The following is a 24,094-nucleotide window of genomic DNA, read 5'->3' as shown; positions in this document are numbered from 1 at the left end:
GTGAATAAGTTTTTTTGACTGTTATAAATACACAAAATAACTATAAGAACAATGTTTTCTGCATCCAGAGAAAGAACTGATAAATAAAAGCATGTATGGAATAAATTTACATATATATGTGTGTGTGTGTATATATATATATATATATATATATATATATATATATATGTATACATACACACATATCTAATTGTGTGTAATAGTGGCCATTTCGAAGGGGGGTAGGAAGAAAAGAAACTTACACAATAACTTTGTTGTATATTTAAAAGGAATAGGAAGTTGTACATAGCATTTTTGTAGTTTCCTGTGCAATCATCCTTTTTATTATACTGTGTTATGGAAATGTTTGTTTTATTCCATAAATTAAAAATAAAATATATTTAAAATAAAACAAAACAAAAAAGAAGACTGTCACAATAGTCCAGACAAGAGGTGATGAGGGCCTGCATGAAGGTGGTGGTCGTATGCATGGAGAGAAGGGGACACATAAAAGAAATGTTGAAAAAGTAAAAATGGAGAGATATGACAACTATTTGGGAAAATAGGATGAATTCTATTAAGAAATAAGGATGACACCTAGTTTGCAAGCCTAGGTAACTGGAATTATGTCTCCTCAACGGTAACAGGAAAGTTGTTGGTAAGGTTGCTGATTTTGTCCTTCATTTTCAAAGAAGACTATGACACCAGGAAAATGATGACATGACTTGCAGTTGACTTTGATTGGGTGAGGGAGGGCTGTGCAAGGTCACCAGCCTCACTTTCTCCTCCAGGGCCATCTAGGTCCAGTGACCAGATATTCGTCAGGACTACCGGAGATGACCCAGTATGTAATGGGAGACCCTGGCCCTTTTAGGCTAAGGCCTTTTCATGTACTCATGTAGAGTGAGGTAACACCTATTCGGTAAATAGGCCTCTTTAAGAAGCGAGTCAAGGGATGCCCCCTCTAATTAGAAAAAGGAAAAAAAACCAAGTTGAGAAGGGAAGATGCTCAGGGTTGCTGTTCCAAAGAGAAACAGTTACCATTAACATTCACTGCTAAGCCAGGAGGGCCCAAAACACAGAAGACGAGTTAAAAGATAAAGATAATGAGTTCTGTTTCAGGTATGTTGAATCTGAGATGCCAATGCACTCAAAAGGCAGTTGGTGGTATGGGACTAGAGTTCAGAAAAGATATTAAAGTTGAATATTTAGATGTGGGAATCATCTGCATAGAGGTGATAGTTGAACTCATAGACACTGAAGAGATCACCAAGTGAGAGGGGATAAAGGAAGAACGGAAGAGAACCCAAGAAAAAATCCTGGAGGACACCAGCAAAGGAGACTGAAGAGGCATCAGACAGAAAGTAAAAGAACCAGGGGAGAGCAGTGTTTCCAAAACCTTTTTCTTAAGCTTTCAGAAGACAGGATAATTTTAAGCCAGTCGTATACTGGGCCCAGAAATAAAAATTTTTTAAATCCCCTTTGTTGTTATTCATCTTATACAAACTAATATTTGCTATTGACATTAAAAAATCACCACTAAGCTTCTTCAGTATAGCATTAAGACAAAGCTATTTAAGAAGTCTTCTCCCAGGCAATTAGGTATGAGATAATTTGGAGGGAGGGGGAGAAAAAAATCAAATATTCTGTCACATTTTGACTCAAAAGTAACATATTAATAGGACCTGGAAGGGCAGAATAAAAATCAATTAAGCAGAGTACAAGTTTCCTCTTTTCATAGTCATTGTTTGATTAACATGCAGAAGACTAATGAAAAAATTCAGCGACACTATATAACACCAAATGCACATACCTGTCCTATATCTATAGCTGGATTAATGCTGAAGCAGGCATCCATGACAATGTCAGTTCTGATGTTCTGTACAAAAACAAAATTAACATATTAAGCAATTATATTTAGTAATGACTGCAATAATTCAAGGATCTGTGATTGTATCAGTGTAGGAATTCTATCAAGATATGCAGATTGTGGCTCCTCCCTAGCTTAGGAAATATTTTCATGAGCTGTCCTTCACTGCTGAGCATTTCCAAACATATCCTTAGTCAACAAGCATACAATCTATCACAAGGCCTAACTTTAAAATCTTTCCAGCTTGGTAGGATGTGCCAAAGATTCTTGGGCTCTACTGGCCTAGACTTAAGGAAACCAGTGTTTCCTCTACATTGCAATAAACTGTCAGTAGAATTTTAGGGGAGGCTGTATTAAATAAGCAATAAAAATATTTTCCTTCCATGTGGGGGGGCAAAGGTGATCAGAAAGAGCCAAAGAAAAATTATGCTTCTGAAAAAAATCCTAAAAAATATTGAACTGCTTTGTTAGTTTAAAAATTTCACATTCTTCGAAGAAATGAAAGAACATGGAAATTTCTAGCCCAGTCAAGACTGACATCATTCCCATATCTGATTGCCTGCCATCTCAGGGAAGGGGTAGAGGAAGGAGGGAAGGAAGGAGAGATAGAATTTGGAGTTCAAAACCTAAAAAAAAATTAAAAATTGTTTTAACATGGAATTGGGGGGGTTATATATATGTGTATATATATATGTAAAATGTTTCAGCAGAGACTGAAAAAAAAATCCCCTAACCTTAATCCCCATTTGTAATGCTAGATACTTTTTTATAAACAGGTGACATACATAATTTTACAAAATTCAGCTCATACAATTTTACTTCCCCTCCTTTCATCCAAAAGCATGGCATAAGTCTAAAGCCAATAAGCAGCAACCTCAGTAAAGGGCATGGGGTCCTAGACCCAATTTTCATTTAATGTTTAACTCATCAATATTCTTCTTTCTTTTAAGGTCCTAGGCTTGTGTCTCCAAGAAGCTGTGCACAACTGTAACATGAAAGTCCAGAAAGATATCAAGGGCCTGATATCTTTGTGCATACCAACTGACTTGCCAGAGGAATCCAAATCAAAGTCTCTGTTGCCTTCTCTTTGGCTAGAAACAGAACTGAATAGGGTACTAGATTGCATGTGCCAACAGCCACATTCTTAGAGGTTCCTGCTTGTTTGCTGGCTTGCTAAGTCTGTAGTTCAGCAGAATGGCTATCACTCAGGGTGAGCTTACTACCTACTTTGGCAGAAAAATCTATTCAGATATCTATCTTACCTGTGATGCTGGAAGTCAGAACTTTAGGGCTGATTATTACCTGCACTTGTGTTTTATCTCTCTAATAAATGTAGGTTTCATGAGGCCAGGAACTATATTTTCTGTTAATTTATATTTCCCAAAATGTCTAGCCAAATGCTCTATACACAGCAAGTTCCTAATAAATATTTGATTGAATGAATGAGTGTACAAATAATTAACCCAGAAACTCTAAGGTCTATACTAGTTGCCCAATATATAGAGTACCCAAAGCTGTCTAATTGAAGAGGTACCATTTCTGGCTTTCTGGGCAAGCAGGAACAAGAACAAAGTGAAACCAGAATTAATGAGGGTGATCATTTCTACAGTGAAACAAGATTGGGAAAGTATTGCCACCGCATTTATACTATGTCCTGCTGAAAAATAAAGTTTGCTTAGAATAAAGCCCTTTGAAAGAAAGCTCATTGAAGACTGAATGATCATTCAGAAAGTAATTTCCCTTTTGCTCTGCTATACTTAAGAGCTTAACATTTCCCCAGAATTCTAAAAAGGGTTTATGTGGCTTATAATAAGAGTGGGCCATCTCAAGAATTTGGCATGCCCAGTGTCTTTCTTATATGAAAAAAAAAATAGAGATTTAGGAGGAACTGGACAACTCAATGTTCCTCTAGAAGGAAAAAAAAACTTTTACCCTATGCACAAAAAAAATTAACATGAACTTTCTGAACTCTTGCATGAAAAACTCAACTTTATTTTAACAAATAAGATGATAAAATGGCATGCACTACTTACCTTATGTGCTCCTGTTAAGCAGTCAACTTCAACCTCAGAACAGGCTGCTCCATAAACAAAGTATGGAAAAACATCACCTTCTCCTTTCACCCAGTCCATGCCTGCTTTGTAGCCCCTGATTCGATTTAATTCAATAAGCACATATTAATTGTCTATTATGTTCAAGGATCTGTACTAGGTAATAAAGACACAAACACAAAAAATGAAACAGTCCTGCCCTTAAAGAGCTTACATTCTACTGGGAAGATGTAGCACGTATACCAATGAGGGAGCATAGCATGCCCAGGACAAGGAATGCTCAGGGGTATCCAAAGCTGTAAAGGGCATGTGGGATAAGGACTGAGAATGGGTACTAGATTTGGGAATTAGTCACTTTGGAGAGAATAGTGAGAGTAGAGATGTCAGGAGAGTGGTGATTATAGGGGGCTGAGGAGAAAGTGGGTTATAGCAAAGTGAAGGGGAAAGTAAGAATTAATAAGGGAATATTAAGTGTCAGACACTGTGCTTAGTGCTTTACAAATATCTCTTTACAAATATACAAATAAGTGCTTTACAGATATCACTTAATTCTTATAATAACCCTGGAAGGTGAGTGCTATTATTATCCCCATTTTAAAGTTGAGGAAACTAAGGCAATGAATGTGAATTAACAGGTAGACAGTCTTTGAGCTAGTGATACATAAATAGTATATCCAACTGGATAGCGATAAGATGGTGCTATTCCAAAAAATTACTGACCATTCATGTTTAGAAGAGCCATGGTACAGATGATCCATTCCAAAAAAATCATTTATGTTGACTTTGAAATGTTTTTATACTTACCCATAAACAGATAAGTAAGTTTGAAGTAACAATTCAAACAAATTTTTAAAAACCATATTGTGAACTGAGTAGGGGAGCCCTAAAGTGTTCTAGGTTTTCCATTCTGTTCTCTTTTGCTCAAATCTTTCCCCTGCTTCCCATTCATGCAGGAAATGGACAGGAAAATCTCTTCAACTAATGCTAAACACTAGCTTAAAATCAACTGCTTTTTTTCTTTATATTCACTCGATTATAGTACTTGTTTTCTGAGAGGTAGTATGGTATAGTGGAGAAAAGGTCTGGCCTTGCAGTCAGGAAGATGTGAGTTCAAATCCTGTCTTTGTCAAATATTACCTCAGTTACTATAGGAATATCATTTAACCTCTGAGTGCCCCCAGACAACCTCTTAAGGCTACGAGTTGCAGGCACACTGTATCAGTGAAGGAAATTTTCATACTTAGAATTTTCCATGCCCGTGAACTCACAGGGATGGACTGAAATTTTTTTCTTAATATTTAAATATACACACACATATGTTATGTACTTAGACACACACACACACACAGTCTAGTAAGATCATTAAATGGTTTTGAATCAGTGCTCTTCTCTACCTAAAAGCAGTCAAGACAATGTAGTATAGAAGCAATGTTATATAAATCATCACTTGGGGGCTTTATGGTACTGATGATTCCAACTGTCCCCTTCCCAGTTTGCTAGACATTTAACTGCAAAGTGGTCAGTCAGTTACGTACCAGGCACTATGCTAAGCACTGGGGATACAAAAGAGGTGAAAAATGATCCTTACCCCCAAAGAGTTCACAATCTAATGGTGACTTGATGTGTATATGAAGCTAAGAAGCTTGTTCTCTGAGGAACCCAGCCAATACAATGCCCAGTGGCTGATCCACTCATCCCTCTCTGTGTATGTGTGTACATGTACATGTGTGTGAGTTCCCTCTGGGTCAGTTCCTCATACAAGGAACCAAGGAAAATGAGTCTTCTTTTCTATGATCCTGGGAGAATGAGGACCTCCAAATTGACTAAAAGGGGCAGCCAGGTGGTGCAGTGGATAGAGTGCTCAGCCTAGAGTCAGGAAGACCTGAGTTCAAATCTAACCTCAGACACTTATTAGCTATGTGACCCTAGGCCAGTGACTCTACCCTGTTTGCCTCAGTTTCCTTATGAACTGGAGAAGGAAATTGTAAACCAGTCTAATATCTTCACCAAGAAAACCCCAAAAGGGGCCATAAAGAGTCAGAAACAACTGAAAAGTGACTAAACAGCAAAAAATCTGACTAAATATTCTTTGCTACAGAGAAAACAACAAACTTATGTAAAAACACAGGTATAACAGGTATAAAGCAATAGGATTCACCTTGAAATAGCCTATATTCCATCGATAATACTTTTGTTGGTTTTTTTTGGAGGGGAGAAGGCTGAGCAATTGGGGTTAAATGACTTGCCCAAGGTCACACAGCTAGTAAGTGTGTCAAGTGTCTGAGGCTGGATTTGAATTCAGGTCATCCTGACTGCAGGGCTGGTGCTCTACTCACTGCACCACCTAGCTGCCCCTGTCGATAATACTTTTGCTGAAAATTAAATATCACTCCATCTAACAGAATTTATAAGAGAAAATATACAAAATGGGCACCCTAAAGCAAAAATGTAAGTAAACATTTAATGGACAACATAAAAAGAAAAGTCCTATATCATTATAAACATAGTCTACATCCTAATCACTCATATAGAGAATAATTTTAGGGGAAAAAATTGAATTTTCCTTACCTAAAATATCCAGTGGCTGACAGACTAATGCTTTGGGCAAAGGCATCCTTAGCCTGTAAAAAGAAATATATACTAAGAATAAAATACATTTTATCAAAATAATAAAGTAATAACACTACTAAATAAGAAGCCCAAACCAACAAGGAAAAACATGACTGGGTTGCATGCTACCCCATGATTATCTGGGAGATATTTCTTCTGAGAAATAAGACAATAAATATTGAGTCAAATTCAAAGACAAACATGTTTGTCCAATTATAGTGTTCTTGTTCTTGGCAGTTCTCATTTAATTAAAGTGGCTTTTGAAGCAAAACTTCAAGTAGAAGTAGGAGCTTTAATTAAATGAGAGCTGCCAAGAACGAGAACACTGTAATTGGACGAACATGTTTGTGTTTTAATTTGACTCAAGATTCATATCTATTTATATATCTATATATGTGTGTGTATATATACATACATACTTTCCTTCTGAGAAAATACAAATGCCTTGATGGCAATAATCATTTGATTTTCATCTCTGTACCATAGCCTGGCACATAGCGGTACTTAATACATCTGTTGATAGATTGGTTCTTGATTTACAAAGTGTGAACGTAGTCAATAGAATTATGGTTTTATCTAACAAGATAGTGCAAAATTCCAATGATTATTTTCAATGGAATAAGTCTTAATTCTGGGATCCTCAAGAAGATTTCTCAGTTTTCCTCCTTCTACTTCCAGATAACGTGTTTCCCAATATACTTCAGGGGGTTTCCTTTTTTGTGGGTTCTTCACATTACAGGAGCTATTTGAGAAATAGTTATATCTACATTTTAATATATAATCTTAATTTTAAAGAAACTTGGAGGAAAGCACTTAATTACTGATAAATTAATAACATCATTACAAATGAGTCCACCTTATCAATAGTTTTTGTTCTTCCTTAGCTGAGAGACTCAACTCTAAAGACTTGTCTCTCATGAAAATTCTACATAATTAACATGAATTAAATGTTTTAATGACTTTGTGTTAATCTCAGCTATTCTCCAATTTACTCTGTGCTAGTTAATGCCTTTTTCTAATGATTTTTTTGAAAGTGGAGTAAGATATTCTTCCAGATCCAAACACAAAGTTCCAATCCAGAAGATTTTCTCCGTGAGTAGCTGTCACATGTATTGGGAGTATCAACATTATTGGGCCATACCAAGAACATTTTTTAGAAAATCGCTACCAACAAAAGAATATCAATGGAATTAATGAAAAGAAATGCTAGGGAAGGTGACTTAACCATACCAGATCGTAAATTACATTATAAAGCAGCAGCATCAAAACTACCTGGTATTGGTTAAGAAATGGAGTGGTGGATCAGTGGAATAGGTTGGGTACACAAGACACAGTAGTCAATGACTATAGTAGCCTACTGTTTGATAAACCCAAGGACCCCAGCCTCTGGGATAAGAACTCACTATTTGACAAAAACTGCCGGGAAAACTAGAAAATAGTATGATAGAAACTGGGCATAGACCAAGTATACTAAAATAAAGTCAAAATGGGTACACAATTTAGATATGAAGGCTGATACTATAAGCAAACTGGAAGAGCAAGGAATAGCTTACCTGTCAGATTTATGGAGAATGGAAGAATTTGTGACAAAACAAGAGATAGAGAACATTAGCAAATGCAAAATGGATAATTTTGATTACATTAAATTGAAAAATTTTTGCACAAACAAAGCCAATGCAACCAAGATTAGGAGGGAAGAAGAGAACTGGGAAAGAATTTTTACAAGCAGTGTCTCAGACAAAGGCCTCATTTCTAAAATATGGAAAATATAAAATTTATAAGAATACAAGTCATTCCCCAATTGATAAATGGTCTAAGGATATGAATAGGCAGTTTTCAGCTGAAGAAATTAAAGCTATCTATAGTCATATAAAAAATGCTCTAAATCACCATTGTTTAGAAAAATGTAAATCAAAACAACTCTTAAGTACCACTTCATACCTATCAGACTGGCTAACATGACAAAACATAAAAATTATAAATGCTGGAGAAGATGTGGGAAAATTGAAACACTAATGTATTGTTGGTAGAGCTGTGAACTGATCCAACCATTCTGGAGAGCAATTTGGAACTATGCCCAAAGGGCTATAAAACTGTGATACCCTTTGACCTAGCAATACCACTTCTAGGTCTGTATCCCAAAGAGATCATAAAAACAGGAAAAGGACCCACATGTACAAAAATATTTGTAGCAGCAGTTTTTGTGGTGGAAAAGAATTGGAAATTGAGGTGATGTCCATCAATTGGGGAATGGAATGGCTGAACAAGTTGTGATATACGAATGTAAGGGAGTACTATTGCTCTATAAGAAATGATGAGCAGGCAGACTTCAGAAAAACCTGAAAAGATTTATATGAACTGATGCTGAGTGAGGTGAGCAGAACCAGAACACTGTACACAGTTACAGCCCCATTGTGCAATGACTAACTTTGATAAACTTAGCTCTTTTCAGTAATGCAAAGTTGTAAGACAACTCCAAAAGGCTCATGATGGAAAATGCTATCCACATCCAAAGAAAGAACTAAAGTCTGAATGTGGATCGAACCATACTGTTTGTGCGCTCGCTTGCTTTCTCTCTCTCTCTCTCTCTCTCTCTCTCTCTCTCTCTCTTTCTCTCTCTGTTTTATTTCTTCTTTCTTGTGTTTCTAATTCTTCTTTAAGTCATGACTAATGTGAATATATGCTTAATATGAATATATATGTAGAGTCTATATCCAGTTGCACACCATCTTGGGGAGGGAGGAGGGCAAGGAGGCAAAGAAAATTTAAAACTCAAAAGCTGGTGGAACCGAATGTTGAAAACTAAAAATAAATAAATTTATTTATTTTAAAAAAAGAAAAAGAAAATTGCTACCAACATACTAACCCCTGTATGCATTTGTCATGCAAAAGTTCACCTTTCATTTTAAAAGGCTCTATAACACATGGAACTGTTATTTTGATCAATAAAAATAAACCTAGCATACACTGTATTATTAAGTTGAGTATGAGGTAATAGTTCTTCACTTGTGAATTATGAATACATAACCAGTCAACTAAGTGCATTCAAGAATGTTTTAACAAAGAATCGGTTATATGATACATCCTAAGCAATAAGAAATATAGAAGTGTAGCACTGGTAGTCTAATGCATATATAAATACATATATATGTGTATATATATATATATATATATGTATGTATGTATGTATGTATAGAGGGGTGTGTGTGTATCTGGAGTCATGTTGGTTCTATTCTTTGACCAATGATACTCACCCATTCTTTCCAAGTGCCATTGGGATTCTTGCTGATGATGGGTTCAAGGCGTTTCCTTAGTGTCTGACATGCAATCTAGATGTAATAACAGTATGAATGGTGTAACAAAATTAAATTACAATATTTTTAAACCAGAACATATTTAGATGCTATGCAATATATTGAACAGCAACCCAGCCTTGTGATAGCACCTCACTTTTGTACCAACCAGCCTACCTAACTGATAGGCAGCCTCTATTGGATTTCCATTGCTACCTAGCTTTACTGTAAGTAAAGTATCTCCTTCTTGTTTTCCTACCTCTTAAATTGTTTAAAAGAATATTTCACATAATCTACTATAGGAAATGGGGGAAAATGAGTACATAGGGAAGAGATACGAATGGTTACCAGATGAAAAGGGTGTATTATCACTTTCACCATTTGCAAAGATTTTTATACTTTTATTTTGGTTTTCAGTAACAACTTCAGAACTTGAACCTTATTCACTGTTACCTCCATTTTACTTCTTTCCTTAGCTTCTAGTGCCTGATTTTGGCCTTGGGCCTACAGGCCAAGGCTAATAGGCCTCTCTCATCTGGAATCTACACAGCATGCCCTAAATCCTAAAATCTATTTGCTCTCTAGTTTGGACCTTAGCCCTCATGTAGCCCCACCCTATCCCCTCACTCATTTTTCAGGCTGAGTTAACATACATTAGTACGAGTAAGTATTTGAAAACTTTCCTTCTTTTGGGCTACATAAACCAATCACTTCTCTACCTCGGAAGGCCAAGTCACTAGTCTAGTCCCTTAGCAACTGACACCAAAGTCTGTATGTTTCTATAAACTACAAATGAAAATTTAATGAACAGATAGGAATATCAACGTATTCAGAAGGAGGAGACAATATCTGTTTACATGAGAGTATTATGTATGCATATTTTTTCAGATTGGACCCATGATTTCATTATATGGAGATTCCTTCTACCATACATACCGTCATGTGCTTTGAAATTCATAGTCTTAGGGATCAGCTTGGAACACTGAGTAGTTAAGTGACTTGCACAGGGTGACAAAGTCAGTATGTGTCACAGGTGAAACTTAAACCTAAGTATTCCTGACAGTTGGGTCAGCTGTCTAGACATTGTCATGCTGTCTCTTTTATCTATGTGTTTACATCCTGAATGGCATCACAATATAGAAAATAGCAAAATAGCCCAGTAGAAGACATCATCAGCTCACATCTTGGTGAAATGGGGGAGAGGAAGGGGAAGGGAAACGGAGGTGATTCCAAAGAGGAAACTTCCCTACCAGTGCAGCCTGCTCTGAAAATTATAGGCTTAGAGAGTGACCTACAGTGCTGAGAGGGTATCTGGCTTATATAGGGTAATAAAACCAGTATAATGTGTCAGAGGCAGGTTTGGACCCAGGTCTTCTTGTGAGGTCTTCTCTCTATCCATTATACCACATGGGCGCTGCCTCTCCTTTCACAAAGCTGGATCAAGTTTCTTTCTAGCTCTTTGTCAATGATTTTGTGACTTCAAGAAAGGTCTAGAAACTCCCTGATGTCATATCGACAGTGCTAAGTATTGGTCTGGTAGACAAAGGTTTGAGCTGTAGCTCCCCAACTATTAGCTATGGGACATTGAGTAATTTATTTAACCTCTGAGCATCAGTTTCATAATCAGTAAAAAAAAAAGGGATGATAATACTGATTCTTGCCAGGTAGAAGGAATTTGTTTTTAGGTATAGGTTATTATATGTATTGGATTGTTCAGACACTAAAGTTCCTTCAAATTGTGAGGTTTTGTGATCACTACTTACTTCACAGGGCTATTGTGAGGATCAAATGAATTAATTCTGGTAAAGTTCAATTCTTTATTTTTCAGTCTTTCATAATTCCCTCTGACCTACCCACTTGTGAGCTCCCTTCCATCTATACATCTATGCTCATATGCATCCCTGTAGATCAGAGGTTGTCCAGCTCACAGCCTACAGGTCTCATGGGGCCCACAAAACTCCAGAGTAGAACTAGATTAAAATGTAATTGGAAAAATGTTTAATAAAACAAATAAAAATACAATAGAACATGCATAATATTAATTTGTGGTTTTCTAAGCTAATATGCAGCCCACAGGGATGTTTCTATCTATATTCTATTGCTACAGATTACCTTACATTTCAGATCTTTCCCTCTTCTAAATCAAAGGATTTAGATGTAGGAAGAATTTTATAGAAATCTAATGAAGTTTATTTTTTTTTCTTTTTACAGTTAAAGTAACTGAGGCTAAAGAAGTTAAGTAAATTTTCCAGAGTCACACGAGTAGTAAGTAGGAGAACTGAGATTCAAGTGCAGATTAGGTACTGGATGGGAAGGTAGATAATCCCTTACTAAAACTGAGATTTTATCACCATCTCTCTAAAATAGTTATTTGTGTCTCTCTTATACCCCCAACTAGACTGTAAACTCCATAAGGTACAGAGCTTATTTAAGCTTTCATCTTCCCTAGCATTGCATAACAAAATATGTGAGGAAGAGAGAAAGAGAGGAAGGAAAGAAGAAAGGAGCCAGGAACTGTGCTGAGCATTGAGAATATAAAATACAAGCAAACAAGATAGTCCCTCCACCCCGGGAATTTACAGTATAATACAGTAAGAGAACACATAAAGGGGAGCTGGCAAAGAGAGGAGAAGAGAGGCCAAGGAGATGAAGTCCAGAAAATGAGTCCAGCTGGAAGTGAAGTAGGCCCCTCATTAAATGGCAGTCCAGAGTGGGGACTCACTAACCAGAAGAATGCTGAATGAATAGCAATGTTCATTGTATAAATAATTAATGAATAATATCCCTCCTTTCTACCTTTAAAAAGGAATAACTACCATTGTCCTGTTAGCCTGCAGGTTCTTTGGTTCTCTATGAATTTTTATGTTCCCTATTATATTTAATAGGCTATCTGTTGAAGTATTTATGCCTACCCAACCTCTAAGATTTTGAGGCAAGGCCCTGTTCATAACTTCATTTTATCTTGATACAGACATTTAAATTTAAAGAAAGATAAAAATTAGTGCAAATTTATACTTAGCCATAGACAAAAATTTCAGAAAGGGATCTTTTTTAATGGCAATGTTATATAGCCTTCCAATAGAAAAGGCATACTCCTTTTTTGGGGGGTTCCTACATCGAGGAAGGCATGTAAGAAGGAAAGAAATAATGCTTCTTCTTTTGAGAAGATAAAGAGTAGACTTGGGCTTTATGGTAATTAATGGTGGAAAATTTAAAATTATACTGCTGAAAAATTTACTTTTTCGTGATAAAAACAAGTAAACTTTGTGACACTTGTTCTTTCAATACAAATATTTAAACAAACAAACCATCAGGAGAAACTCTGAGGTACAAAGATTTATTGGTGAACAGGTAAGAACTATTTAAAAGAAGTCTTAAAGTTGAGCCCATAACCTGCACTGCTTTCCCATTGACATCAGCTCCAACTGATCCTGCAGTGGCGACTGTATTTGGCACTGTTGTGGTGTTCATTTCACTCAGGTACACATCTGACATTGGTATCTTTAGTTCATGACTGGCCACCTGTATGGCAAATTAACAGATTATTTCCAACCCACTCTGTAGCTATGATTTTTAATATACTCAAGGTCTGTTTTTTTTTAAAAAAAACATTTTTCTTTTCTTTAATTGCTAGCTAAAGGAACTCCTAACCCATATTTTTATAGACATATCAAAGACCATTCCATTTTAATTTTTGCTTTTACTTTATTTTTATTTTATGTTCATTCTCCCCATACACACACCCTACTCAGCAGAAATGCCCCTAGATTTTAAAACCCTTAATTTTTATAAATCATCAAATTTTGCCAAAGATATATGAGCTCAAATACTGAGATTCTGAATTTAACCAAATGAAGTCCAGACAATGCTTTTCTCACCTGTATCATTTTGGTGTTAAGACCTTGTCCCAATTCAGTTCCCCCATGTGTAATTAATACAGATCCGTCTGTATAAATGTGAACCAAGGCAGCAGCCTAGGGGGAAAAGGCAGAAATTTTTTCTTCTTACTACCTTGAAACCAATCTTTATAAACCATGTCCATGTAGAGCAAAGTAACTTATCGAGTCACACTTAGCATAGTTTAGTTCTAGCAGTGAGAGAAGTAAACTTCCCCTCAATAGATAGGATATTTGCATTATTCAGGTTAGCAGAGGTACTTTTTACTGAAGAATTCAGAAATAAAAGAGGCTGAAACGTACAGCTAATTATTGGAATTCAGCCATGGCCCTAGCATCATTTTCAGCACCTTCTTCCAATGCTTACTAAATGTTTGCTGTATTTCCCTTTAATCCAAAAAAAATAATTAGGATTGATCCCACCTTATTTTATAACTCTTTAATGCACTTATCATATGAAATCAATATTACAGCTATCTGTGGAGGTGTCTCATCATCTTGCCAACTGTAAGCTCCTTGGGGGCCTAGAACCATCTTATCTAAACTCTGTGTCACCCTTCAATAAATGTTTATCTTATATTGGGCCAAACTGTATCCTAACAAGAGTTGCTCTCTTTGTTTCTCCCACCTGTCTGCCATACTGACATCATTACCTTCCACTCAGAATGGTGGGGGGGGGGGGGGCGGGGAGGGAGAAGGGGAAGAACAGGAAGGTAAGTCTACTCTCTCCACCCTCATACACTCACAGACCCCAAACCTACAAAGATGAGCTCATTCAATGTAACAAATTGTGAGTAACTCTTTGCTTGGATTTAGACCCTTTACCCCGATCTATTTAGGACTTGGTTTTATTGACTCTCACTTGGCCATAAAACTGTTAGTTCTTCCTATTGCCTCAGATTCCACTGATTGCTGAATTCTGATACACGGGCATATCTTTTGTCTCTGTCTCTTTTCCTAAACTCTGTGTTCATTAAGCTAAGCAATCTCTCATTACTTCTAAAGTTCCCCATTTACCTCTCGCCCTTTGCAAACATACCATGCTGGGGAGGTCCACCCTCCCCTGCCTCCTCCTGTTTGTGTGAGCTTCTGAGCTCCAATAGGTGAGACTGTTGGGCAAGATATAGTTCTACTCGTGCTCTAGGGCAGGCCTAGAGGAAACAGCACACTATCTTTCAAAGAAATAAATAACTATGCCCAAATTCTGGCTGTTCTTTACTCGCTTCAGCACTCCCTTGGCCATGCTTATGACAGCTATTAGCAATGACAGTTCCCCAGCCCAAACATTCTTTTCCAGACAAATGTGTCTATTGTCTCTCACATGTCATATTCATTCTGCATCCATGACTTTGCCCAAGTTGTCCTTTTGCCTTAAATGCCCTCTCTACTCCCACCTTCTGCTTATGCTAACCCTACCCATCCTTCAGGGCAAACTTACATTCTACTTCTTTAATAAAGACATTCCTGACCACATCAGCTCATGTTGCTCCCTTCTCAGTACTCCATCTATAACACTCAGGTGAGTACTCATTCACACTGGATTTTACACCATTATTTAAATGTTCTATGCGAGTTGGTTTTGTATCCCTAGTTTGTATCTCACACTTTTTTTCTACTTCTCACACTGCTTACATAGTGTCAGCCCATAAGAGTTTATCAATAAATAGATGTTGAATTAAATTAAAAATAATTTGAGTTTTGCTATTTCTTGATTTAAAATATAGAGATTTTTCTTAGAGAGACTGTGAACTGAGTCCCTTCTACATATGACAGAAAATTCCTGTCACTGAATTCCAAAGTAGGCAGGCAGACTAGTGTCTCTCATCATAAGGACTTCCCTCCCCCAATTGCTGCTTTACCTAGTCAGTGTTAAATTAAGTCAAATTCTCTCCTTGTAGCTTCTATCTGTCATTCTGCTTAAGAGGGAAGGTAAGTGATTAACCCACTAAATAAGAATCTATTAATTGCCAACTGTGTGACATAGCATAATACTATGTACTAGAGATAGATACAAAGATTTTAAAATGAAACAATTCCTGCTCTAATATATATAAGAAAATACAAAATATATACAAAATAAATGCAAAGTATTTAAATATAAGATAGTTGGGGGAATATTAGTAAATGAGGAGATCAAGAAAGGTTTCATGTAGAAGGTTTCTTGACAGATGACAAATTCACAGATGAATTTGGTTAACATGTTAAGAATTAAAAAAAGTATTTTTAAAAATTAATCTTAAAAAATTACCTGATGATAATATGTCTTTGGGTATCCTACAGAGAATTTCATAGGAATAATGGCAATTCCTCTCTTTTTCCAGTAATTCTGCTGATTGAATAGTTCTACGGTCTTTTTTCTGCTATAGTATGAAGATTTTTCCATACATTCATCCCAACATCTTATCAGGTTCTTTGGATCAAATTGCTGTTTGTGGATTGTTCTATCAATGGTTTTGTACATGTTTAGTTCCCTAACCTGATGGGAAGACATATAGATATTACAATAAAGACCTGTAGAAATCAGGTTCGTATTTCAGTCATGTATAGAGTGCACTTTACCAGTATCAATCAACTTAGAAAGAAAAAATACCATTAAAAAAACTCTGCAAAAAAAAATTGTTACATAGGATGGTTGGGGTCAGGAGGGAAAGAGCAAAAGAATAAAAAAAGAGAGTAAAATGACCTAAAAACAAAAGTTTTCAATAAAAATGTATTTTAAAAAGAAGAGATGTTATGCAAGTATGTCAAAAAAATCTTGTCTCCATCTGATCTTTGTTTTTCTTTTTTCTTTTTTTTTTTTAGTTACCTTTTCTGGTGGTAAATTACACTTAGCTGCCACAGCTGTTATCCAGTACTCTGTCACAAAGCTTCCCTGGGGAAAACCAAAGCCTCTGAAGGCTGTATTGGATGGCAAGTTGGTTTTGCAAACCCGGCCTCGGATTCGGAGGTTAGGAATTTTATAAGCATTTTCCAGTTTGAGTACAGCATATTCTATAACCTGAAATTTTTCCAAAGATGGACACTGGTTTAGAATCATAAAATTATAAATGTTAGGTGGCATTTCAAAGTATCAACAAACCAATCTTTCTCCCCAAAGGAAAAATAACATCGTCTTCTACATAAAAATCCCATCCTCAAAAATTTATTATTAACTGTCAGTCTTCTCTTCTCTCGGCTAGACAATTCCAACTTCTTTTTTTTCCTCTCCAAATCTTTTCTGATTTCTCTACGTCCCTTTTGACTTATAAAGCCTCAAATTATATACAGTCCAATCTTTTGATTAGGATCTAACAAATATGGCCTTATTCCTGTATTTAGTAGTTAAAATAATATTTAGCTGCCATTCTCTGAAATGGACTCTGTCCATGATAGTTCTTACTGAAAACAGACTGATTTCTGTCATTGAGGGATGACAGCTATATCACTAGAAGTTTTGCTATTCTATTATTGCTTAGTGATTGTCTTAATAGTTTCCTCCCTACCCCCATGGCATTCATTTCTTATTATTTTTAAATAGAATCCATTTTTGAAAACAGAAAAAAGAATTTTAACACTATTGGAAACATCCATAGGGTATTACAAAATAATGTTGAATTGTGGGAATGCAGCACCTTACTCCATCCACCCAACTAAAAACCAAATGTTAAAGGTCTAAATCTGTAGAATTCCAACATCACTGGTGGACATGCAACAAGCAAGTGATAAATAAACAGATACATAAACCACTTGGGAAAAGTCAATGATTACCACTGAGCTGATGAGAGACCCTTGCTTGCCTCATCAGGAGAAACAGCTAAAGTCCTTTAATGATAGAATGGAGAAACAAAACATTGGAAACTTAATTGGAATATCTGCAGGAAAATAGAAAATAATAATGGTCCTAACATTTCTTACAGTGACTTACAGTTCATAAAGTACATTCCACACAACAACCCTGTGAGATAGGTATTGAAAATATTATTAAACCTATTTTACAGAAGAGAAAACTCAGACCTAAAGAAATTCAAACACGTAGTAAGTGAGCAAGCTAGAACTTGGTCTTTGAAATCTAAATCTAGTGCTCTTGATAAATGTGCCCTTCATGTGGGAGCCATCTCCAGTTGATCTATATCTGATCTCTATGTTGCCACAGGACCCAGATGGCTCTGGAGGAGAAAGTGAGGCTGGCGATTTTGCACAGCTCTGCCTCAATTAAATTTAATTCACTTGCAAGTCATGACATCTCCTTCCTGATACCATGGTCCTCTTTGAGAACAAAGGACAAAAAACAACCTTTGAGTAATAGTAGCTGTCCCACTGGGGACCCAACTGGGCAGTCCCAGTTGGGCAATGCAGCCCCTTCCTTTTTTCCCTCCTTCCTTCCTTCTTCTCTCCCTCCCTCTCTCCTTCCTTCCTCTCCCTCTGTCCACATAGGGAATCATACCCTTACCTGTGGCAGCTCTGTCCAAAGGAATATACATTATGATCACTGAAGCCTAGCAAGATATCTTGAGGTTTACAGGCTAGGTTTCTTTTTTATGGACCATGCCTTAAAACAATAAGTCCCAGCCCAAGCCTCACTTGGTCATTGTTTGGTTCTGATGGCTCAGATGAGTCAAAATAGCCATTGTTTCTGTTTTGGCCAGAAATCCTGAGAGTCTCCCCACCCAGATTGATTTGTTTTTAACCAGGTAAAAGAAGCTATCCTTTACCTCATTTTTTTATTTAGCCTTAATCACTAAATGGGTGTTGCCTCAGACAAACTGAGACCTGAGAGAGACCTTAGCTTAAAAAGGCCCAGACCTCCCACTGCATCCAGGGTCATCTCCAGTCATCCTGATCTACATCTTGCCACTGAACACAGATGACTCCAGAGGAGAGAATGAGGCTGGTGATTTTGCACAGCCCTACCTCACTTAAATCCAATTCACTTGCAAGTCATGACATCTCCTTTCTGATGTCATGGTCCTCTTCAAAAACTAAGGACATACAACAACAACCATTCATGTGTAGTAACAGAGTAATCACACATATTTTGTAAATAATATTTCTACTTGAAAATGACTCATGAACCCACAGATGCTAAGTGATTTCTATAGTTTTATCTAATTATTTCAATTTCCTCCCTAATACTAACACTAAGAAAAGCAAGAGGTTCAAAGGGGTAGAGGAGAGAGGGAACTAAAGGTAATTTTGGAGTGTAGGGCAGTGCCTGGGTGGAGCGCCACACATGGTTATTGGAGAACCAGGATCTGGGTTCAAAGCCTGACTTAGCCATTTACTAACCCTGTGACCCTGCTCTGCAACTCAGGGTTTTCACTTGTAAAATGAAGGCACTGGACTATAGAGTTCCTAAGGTCCCTTCAAGACTTAACATTTTTTTTAGAAGGGAAACACTGGAAACCAAAGGAACAAAGTAGGAGCCCTTCGTTGCTTGTGGGTAGTAGAGGAAAACATGCTAAAAAGGGGAAAGGGTCAGCAAATTGAAAGAAAGGTTTGCCCAGATGGAGTTCTGATGCTTCCCCTCTTCCTAGAAGCCAAAAATACTTGCTTCCCAAAACTTATCACTCCACAATTTTCTCCTGCCCAGAGCAGTAAAGTGTTGGCAGGGATGAGCCAGATCCAAAAAGCTGTCTTTATGGTAACACTGAGGGTATACTCAATAAGAGGCCTGAACCAGACATGTGCAGCAAAAGGAAAGTGTGGGACAGGGAAATAGGGAAGAGGGATATTGCTTTGCTCACCAAAGTAGCTGAACTGGAACTGAAGAATGAACAGGAATAAGAAATAGTGAAATGAGGGAATATTTAATTTGTATTCCATATGAGTCTTCTCTTGGTAGCTAAGTCATTATTATTCTACATTTTGTCTACTTGTGACCCACTAAAAAGAGACCCTCCAACACGTTACGCTAACGAAGATCATTTTAAATTGATTCCCCTCAATAATGAGTGGCCTTGCACATTTATATAACTAGCTTACCATTTCTGATTCATCTGGTGTACATCCTCCATTAATATAATATTCAATATCTGCTGCCTTGATTTTGCCATTATTCATAAAGCCGATCTAGAATTGGTAAATAAACACATAAACATGTGAGAACAGTTAGGAATTAAAGCACTATAGTAAATAAACAAATAGTAACATTGCATGAAAAATTGCACAACATATTAATTTTGTCTTTAGCATCCTCCCAGGGACAATTCTTCTTAGCAATCCATAAAAGAATGTGTTGGTGTAGCATACTGCAGAAATTTAAGATCACAAATCTATCAATCTCCCATACTTTCTCTATCACTTCCTTAGCAGTAAGTTTCTGTGTACTCACTTTGTATTTCCCAAGTAGTGGGTGGCGTCCTCCAGTAATCAACATATCATCTCCACGCTCCAAAATAAAACGAATTGGGTGGCCAGTCCTGGAACAAACAAATCAAATCCTTTAGAACATCCCAAGTAAGTATGATGGACAATTGAATCAGTCACTGTCAATAAATGTGTATTAAGCACCTATACCAAGTTAAAGATACAAAGAAAGGCAAATGGCAGATTCTGCCCTAAAGGAGCTCATAATCTAATGAGGGAGATAACCTGCAAACAACTATGTGTAAACACGCTATATAGAGGAAAAAATGGGAAATAATCAATAAAGAGAAGGACCTAGACTTAAGAAGGATTGGGAAAGGATTCCTGGAGAAGGTAAGAGTTTAGCTGGGATTCAAAGGAAGCCAGAGAATCCAGGAGGCAGAGATCAGTGAAAATGCCTAGAATCAGGTGACGGATGGTCTTATGAGAGGAAAAGCAAGGATGCCAATATGACTGGATCAAAGACTATGTGAGGCAAATGAGATGTATGAAAAATGGAGAGGTTGAAAGGGAATGGGGTCTAGATTTTGAAGAGCTTTAAGGAGCAAATAGAGGAGTTTATATTTGATCTTGGATTGAGGATCAAATTGAGGATTTGGGGAGATTTCAGGAAGCCTTGCTCATTCCTTAATGATAAAAACAGCCCAGAGTCTAATGATATAATTAGTCAAGTTAGTCTCAAGAAGAATTATAAAATAATTTGTTTTATTTAAGCTTGAAAATAAAGAAAGGTAAATTAAAAGGTTTTCCTTATGTGTGAGAACCTCTAGAGGATTTATAACAGGTTATTTTATAACAGGTAGATAAGTAGTACAATGGATAGAGTGCCACACCTGGAACCAAGAAGACCTGAGTTCAAATCCGGCCTCAGACATTTACTATCTGTGAAAATGGCCAAATCACTTAAACCTGTTAGCCTCAGTTTCCTCATCCGTTGGAGTAGGAAATGGAAAATTACTCCAGTATCTTAGCCAAGAAAAACCAAAAGGGGTCACAAAGAATCAGCCACGACTGAAAAACTACCCCCATAACAACTATATAACTAATTTATAACTGTTAGCAGACTTCAATTAGTGTTCTGGTTGATTAATTTAGGAATTTTAAACCCTCTCTGAAGATTAAGGTTGAAATAGAGTGCATTGGAGGAGTACAATAGTGAGTTCTGTTTAGGAGATGTTGAATTTGAGATGTCTATGGGACAACTAGGTGTAAACGTCCCAGGCAGTCAGTGATGTTTGAACGGAACTCAGAAGAGAAATGAGAGTTTGATGGATTTTTTCTTCCAATGAAAATTATCTCTTGTCTGGAATGGATAACACAAAAATATAGCTATTACAGGGATGATATTCAAGATGAATAAAAGGATAAGTAATAGGGGTCTCATTTCCTTAGCTGCGTTCATTCTCCTGGACCAAATAAACTACATTCTAGGGTACTGAAACAACTGTCGGAGGTAATTACTGAGCCATTATCAGTGAACTCAAACGATTATGAAGAAATATTGCAGGATTAAGGATGATAAATGATGTCCTGATTTTTTTTAAAAAAAGAAGATAAAGTCTAAAAACCATAAGACATTAAACTTTACTTTGATTTCTGGCAAAATTCTAAAATTTCTTACTAAAAGATGGCCAGTAAAAATCTCAAAAAGAAATCAAAAACACAAAGGGCCAGCATAGCTTTATCAAGAACAGGTTATATCAAACTACTCACATTTCCCTATTCTGACAGGGTTACCAGAATGGTAGACTGGAGAATGTTAGAGGTAGTCTGCCTAAAGGTCAGTAAATCATTTGACAAAGTCCTTTATGTAATTTTTATTTTAAAAAATGAGGAGAGACTTTGGTATTAGTACAAGCAGGTAGATTTGGAACATCTGGAATAAATGGCTAGATTCAAAAGCGGTCATTAATGGTGTGATATAAGTTTTGAAGATGTCCAGTGGACTTGCGCTTGGCCCTCGCTATTTAATATTTTTATCAAAGACTTAGATAAAGGCATCAATAGCAAGCCTAATAGATTTGCTCAAGGGAAGGATACTAATACATTGAAAGACTAAGATTCAGTAAGAGAGACCTTGACAGGCTCACTCACTGGGCCAAATCTAATAAGATGAAATTTCATACGGATAAATAAAGTCTTACACTTGAGTTCAAAGACTCAATTTCACAAGTACAAGATTGGAAAGGCATACTGAAAAAACAATTTGTCTGAAAATGATCTTGAGATTCTAGTGAGCTGCAAGTTCAATATAAGTCAATAGGCTGCACCAAGAAAAGCATAGTAGCATCCAAACCTATGGGTTCCAATATACTCTGCTCTGGTCAAGATACTCTGGAATATAGTGCTCTGGAAAACTGCTATGGGTGCCACATCTTAGGAAATATCATTGTTAAGCCTTCTGGGTTTCTCAACAGTGTGAGCAGGATTCCACTACTAATAATTGTGTAGAAGCCAGGACTCAAACCAAATGCAGAAATATTTACTTCTCATTTGGCTTCCACATTCTGGAGCTCCAACGGTGTCTCCCTACTGGAAGTCTCAAAAAATGGGAGATAATAACTCTGTGCGTGTGTGTGTGTGTGTGTGTGTGTGTGTGTGTGTGTACTCTCAGTATGGTTGCAATAACCCAAAATCTTTGAATAGTCTGCCTAGAAATCTCAACATACGAAAATGTTATTGATCTGAACAGATTTGGGGGGAAGGGTAACCCAATCCTGCCTCATTATCCTACTATAATTTCAGAATTTTTCTAGTATAGCATTTCCCAAACTCTGCTTCAGGAAACCTGAATGTCCTATGCAATGTGAATAAGACTTCTATCAGAATCTATTGATACTAATGATATTTTCCCCTCTGGAATATTAAAATTACAAGGTATCTATTATTTCCTCTGTTTTGTCCCCAATTTCCCAGACTCCCCTTTACCCATGAGGAGTTTCTATATACTCTGAAACACTGGCCCAGCATTTATGGATTCTGAGAACATACCTCCATCAATCAATAAATGCTTCCAGACAGTGAAGATATAAAGACAAAAATAAAATTGTCTCTGCCTTCATGGAGCTTACATTCTATTAAAGGAAACAACACATATACATATATACAACACATACAAAATAAATAGAAAGTAACTTCTGAGTGGTTGAGAGAAGCACTAAAAACAAGACAGTTAGGAAAAGTTTCATGTGGGCAGTGGCACTTGAACTGGGCTCTGAAAGAAGCTAGGGATTCTAGGAGGCTAAGATAAAGACAGAATTCATCCAAGGCATAAGGTATACAGCCTGTGTGAAGGTATGAAGAAAGGAGATGAAATTTCTCATGTAAGGAACAGCAAAAAAGCCAACTTGGCCGGACCATCAACTACATGAAGCAGTCTAGGAAGTCTATTAAGTCTAGGAAGGCATGTTGGAACTAGGTTGTGAAGGGCTTTAAATGCCAAACAGAAGAGGTTGTAGTTGACCCCAGAGATAGTAGGAAAGCACTGGAGCTTCTTGAGAAGAGGGGTGGCATGATCACACTTATGTTTTAGGAAATTGAGTTTGGCAGCTGTATGGAGAAGGTATTAGAAAGGATTTTGCTGGAAGTTTTTTTGATAAAATTATAAAAGTTCAGAAGCAGAGGGGGTTTGAGGCAAAAAATGTTTTTAGATATGATGAGTTTTAGATTCCTTTAGAGCATGTAGTTTGAAATGCCCAATAGATATCTGGTGATGTTGGCCCAGATCTTGGGGGGGGGAGGGGAAGGAGAGAGGAGAAGAGGAGGACAGAACTGGGGTTGTAATTTGTAAAAGAAGGGAGGAGATAAAATCTAGGATGCACACTGGTCTGGGACAGTATTAGGGCCACTTCATCAGAAACTGGATTTAAGGAGACAGTAGACAGATTGATAAGGACTTTTGAAATGCACAGTATAGAGGAAGGAGTTCAATCCCCAAAGTGTTAAAAGGTCAAATTAATTTAGGGAGTAAAGGTCCGGTAGTCTCAGATAGCTACAATGGTAAAAGTTTTCACATGTCATCGGGCATGTTCATTTAAGTTAATCTGAACT

The 24,094-nt window shown here is 36.9% G+C and overlaps 1 protein-coding gene across 4 annotated transcripts in view; it reads right to left on the bottom strand.

Annotated features, from left to right (window-relative positions):
* Window positions 1-24,094, bottom strand: part of LOC118837935 (aldehyde oxidase 3-like) — a 103,442-nt gene that overhangs the window by 13,436 nt on the left and 65,912 nt on the right. For all 4 annotated transcript variants that reach the window (XM_036745088.1, XM_036745087.1, XM_036745086.1 and 1 more), the window contains exons 23-32: window positions 20,010-20,097; window positions 19,661-19,747; window positions 16,506-16,697; window positions 15,948-16,175; window positions 13,682-13,777; window positions 13,197-13,325; window positions 9,765-9,839; window positions 6,469-6,521; window positions 3,883-3,997; window positions 1,793-1,858 (exon numbers count right to left, since the gene is read on the bottom strand). In XM_036745088.1, coding sequence (XP_036600983.1) covers window positions 1,793-1,858; window positions 3,883-3,997; window positions 6,469-6,521; window positions 9,765-9,839; window positions 13,197-13,325; window positions 13,682-13,777; window positions 15,948-16,175; window positions 16,506-16,697; window positions 19,661-19,747; window positions 20,010-20,097 — 1,129 coding nt within the window. The remainder of the gene's footprint in view (window positions 1-1,792; window positions 1,859-3,882; window positions 3,998-6,468; window positions 6,522-9,764; window positions 9,840-13,196; window positions 13,326-13,681; window positions 13,778-15,947; window positions 16,176-16,505; window positions 16,698-19,660; window positions 19,748-20,009; window positions 20,098-24,094) is intronic.

This window comes from Trichosurus vulpecula, chromosome 2, assembly GCF_011100635.1.
Source record: "Trichosurus vulpecula isolate mTriVul1 chromosome 2, mTriVul1.pri, whole genome shotgun sequence".
Lineage (NCBI taxonomy): Eukaryota > Metazoa > Chordata > Mammalia > Diprotodontia > Phalangeridae > Trichosurus > Trichosurus vulpecula.
The sequence above is the reverse complement of the archived record's forward strand: the minus strand, read 5'-3'. Positions and strand labels throughout refer to the sequence as shown.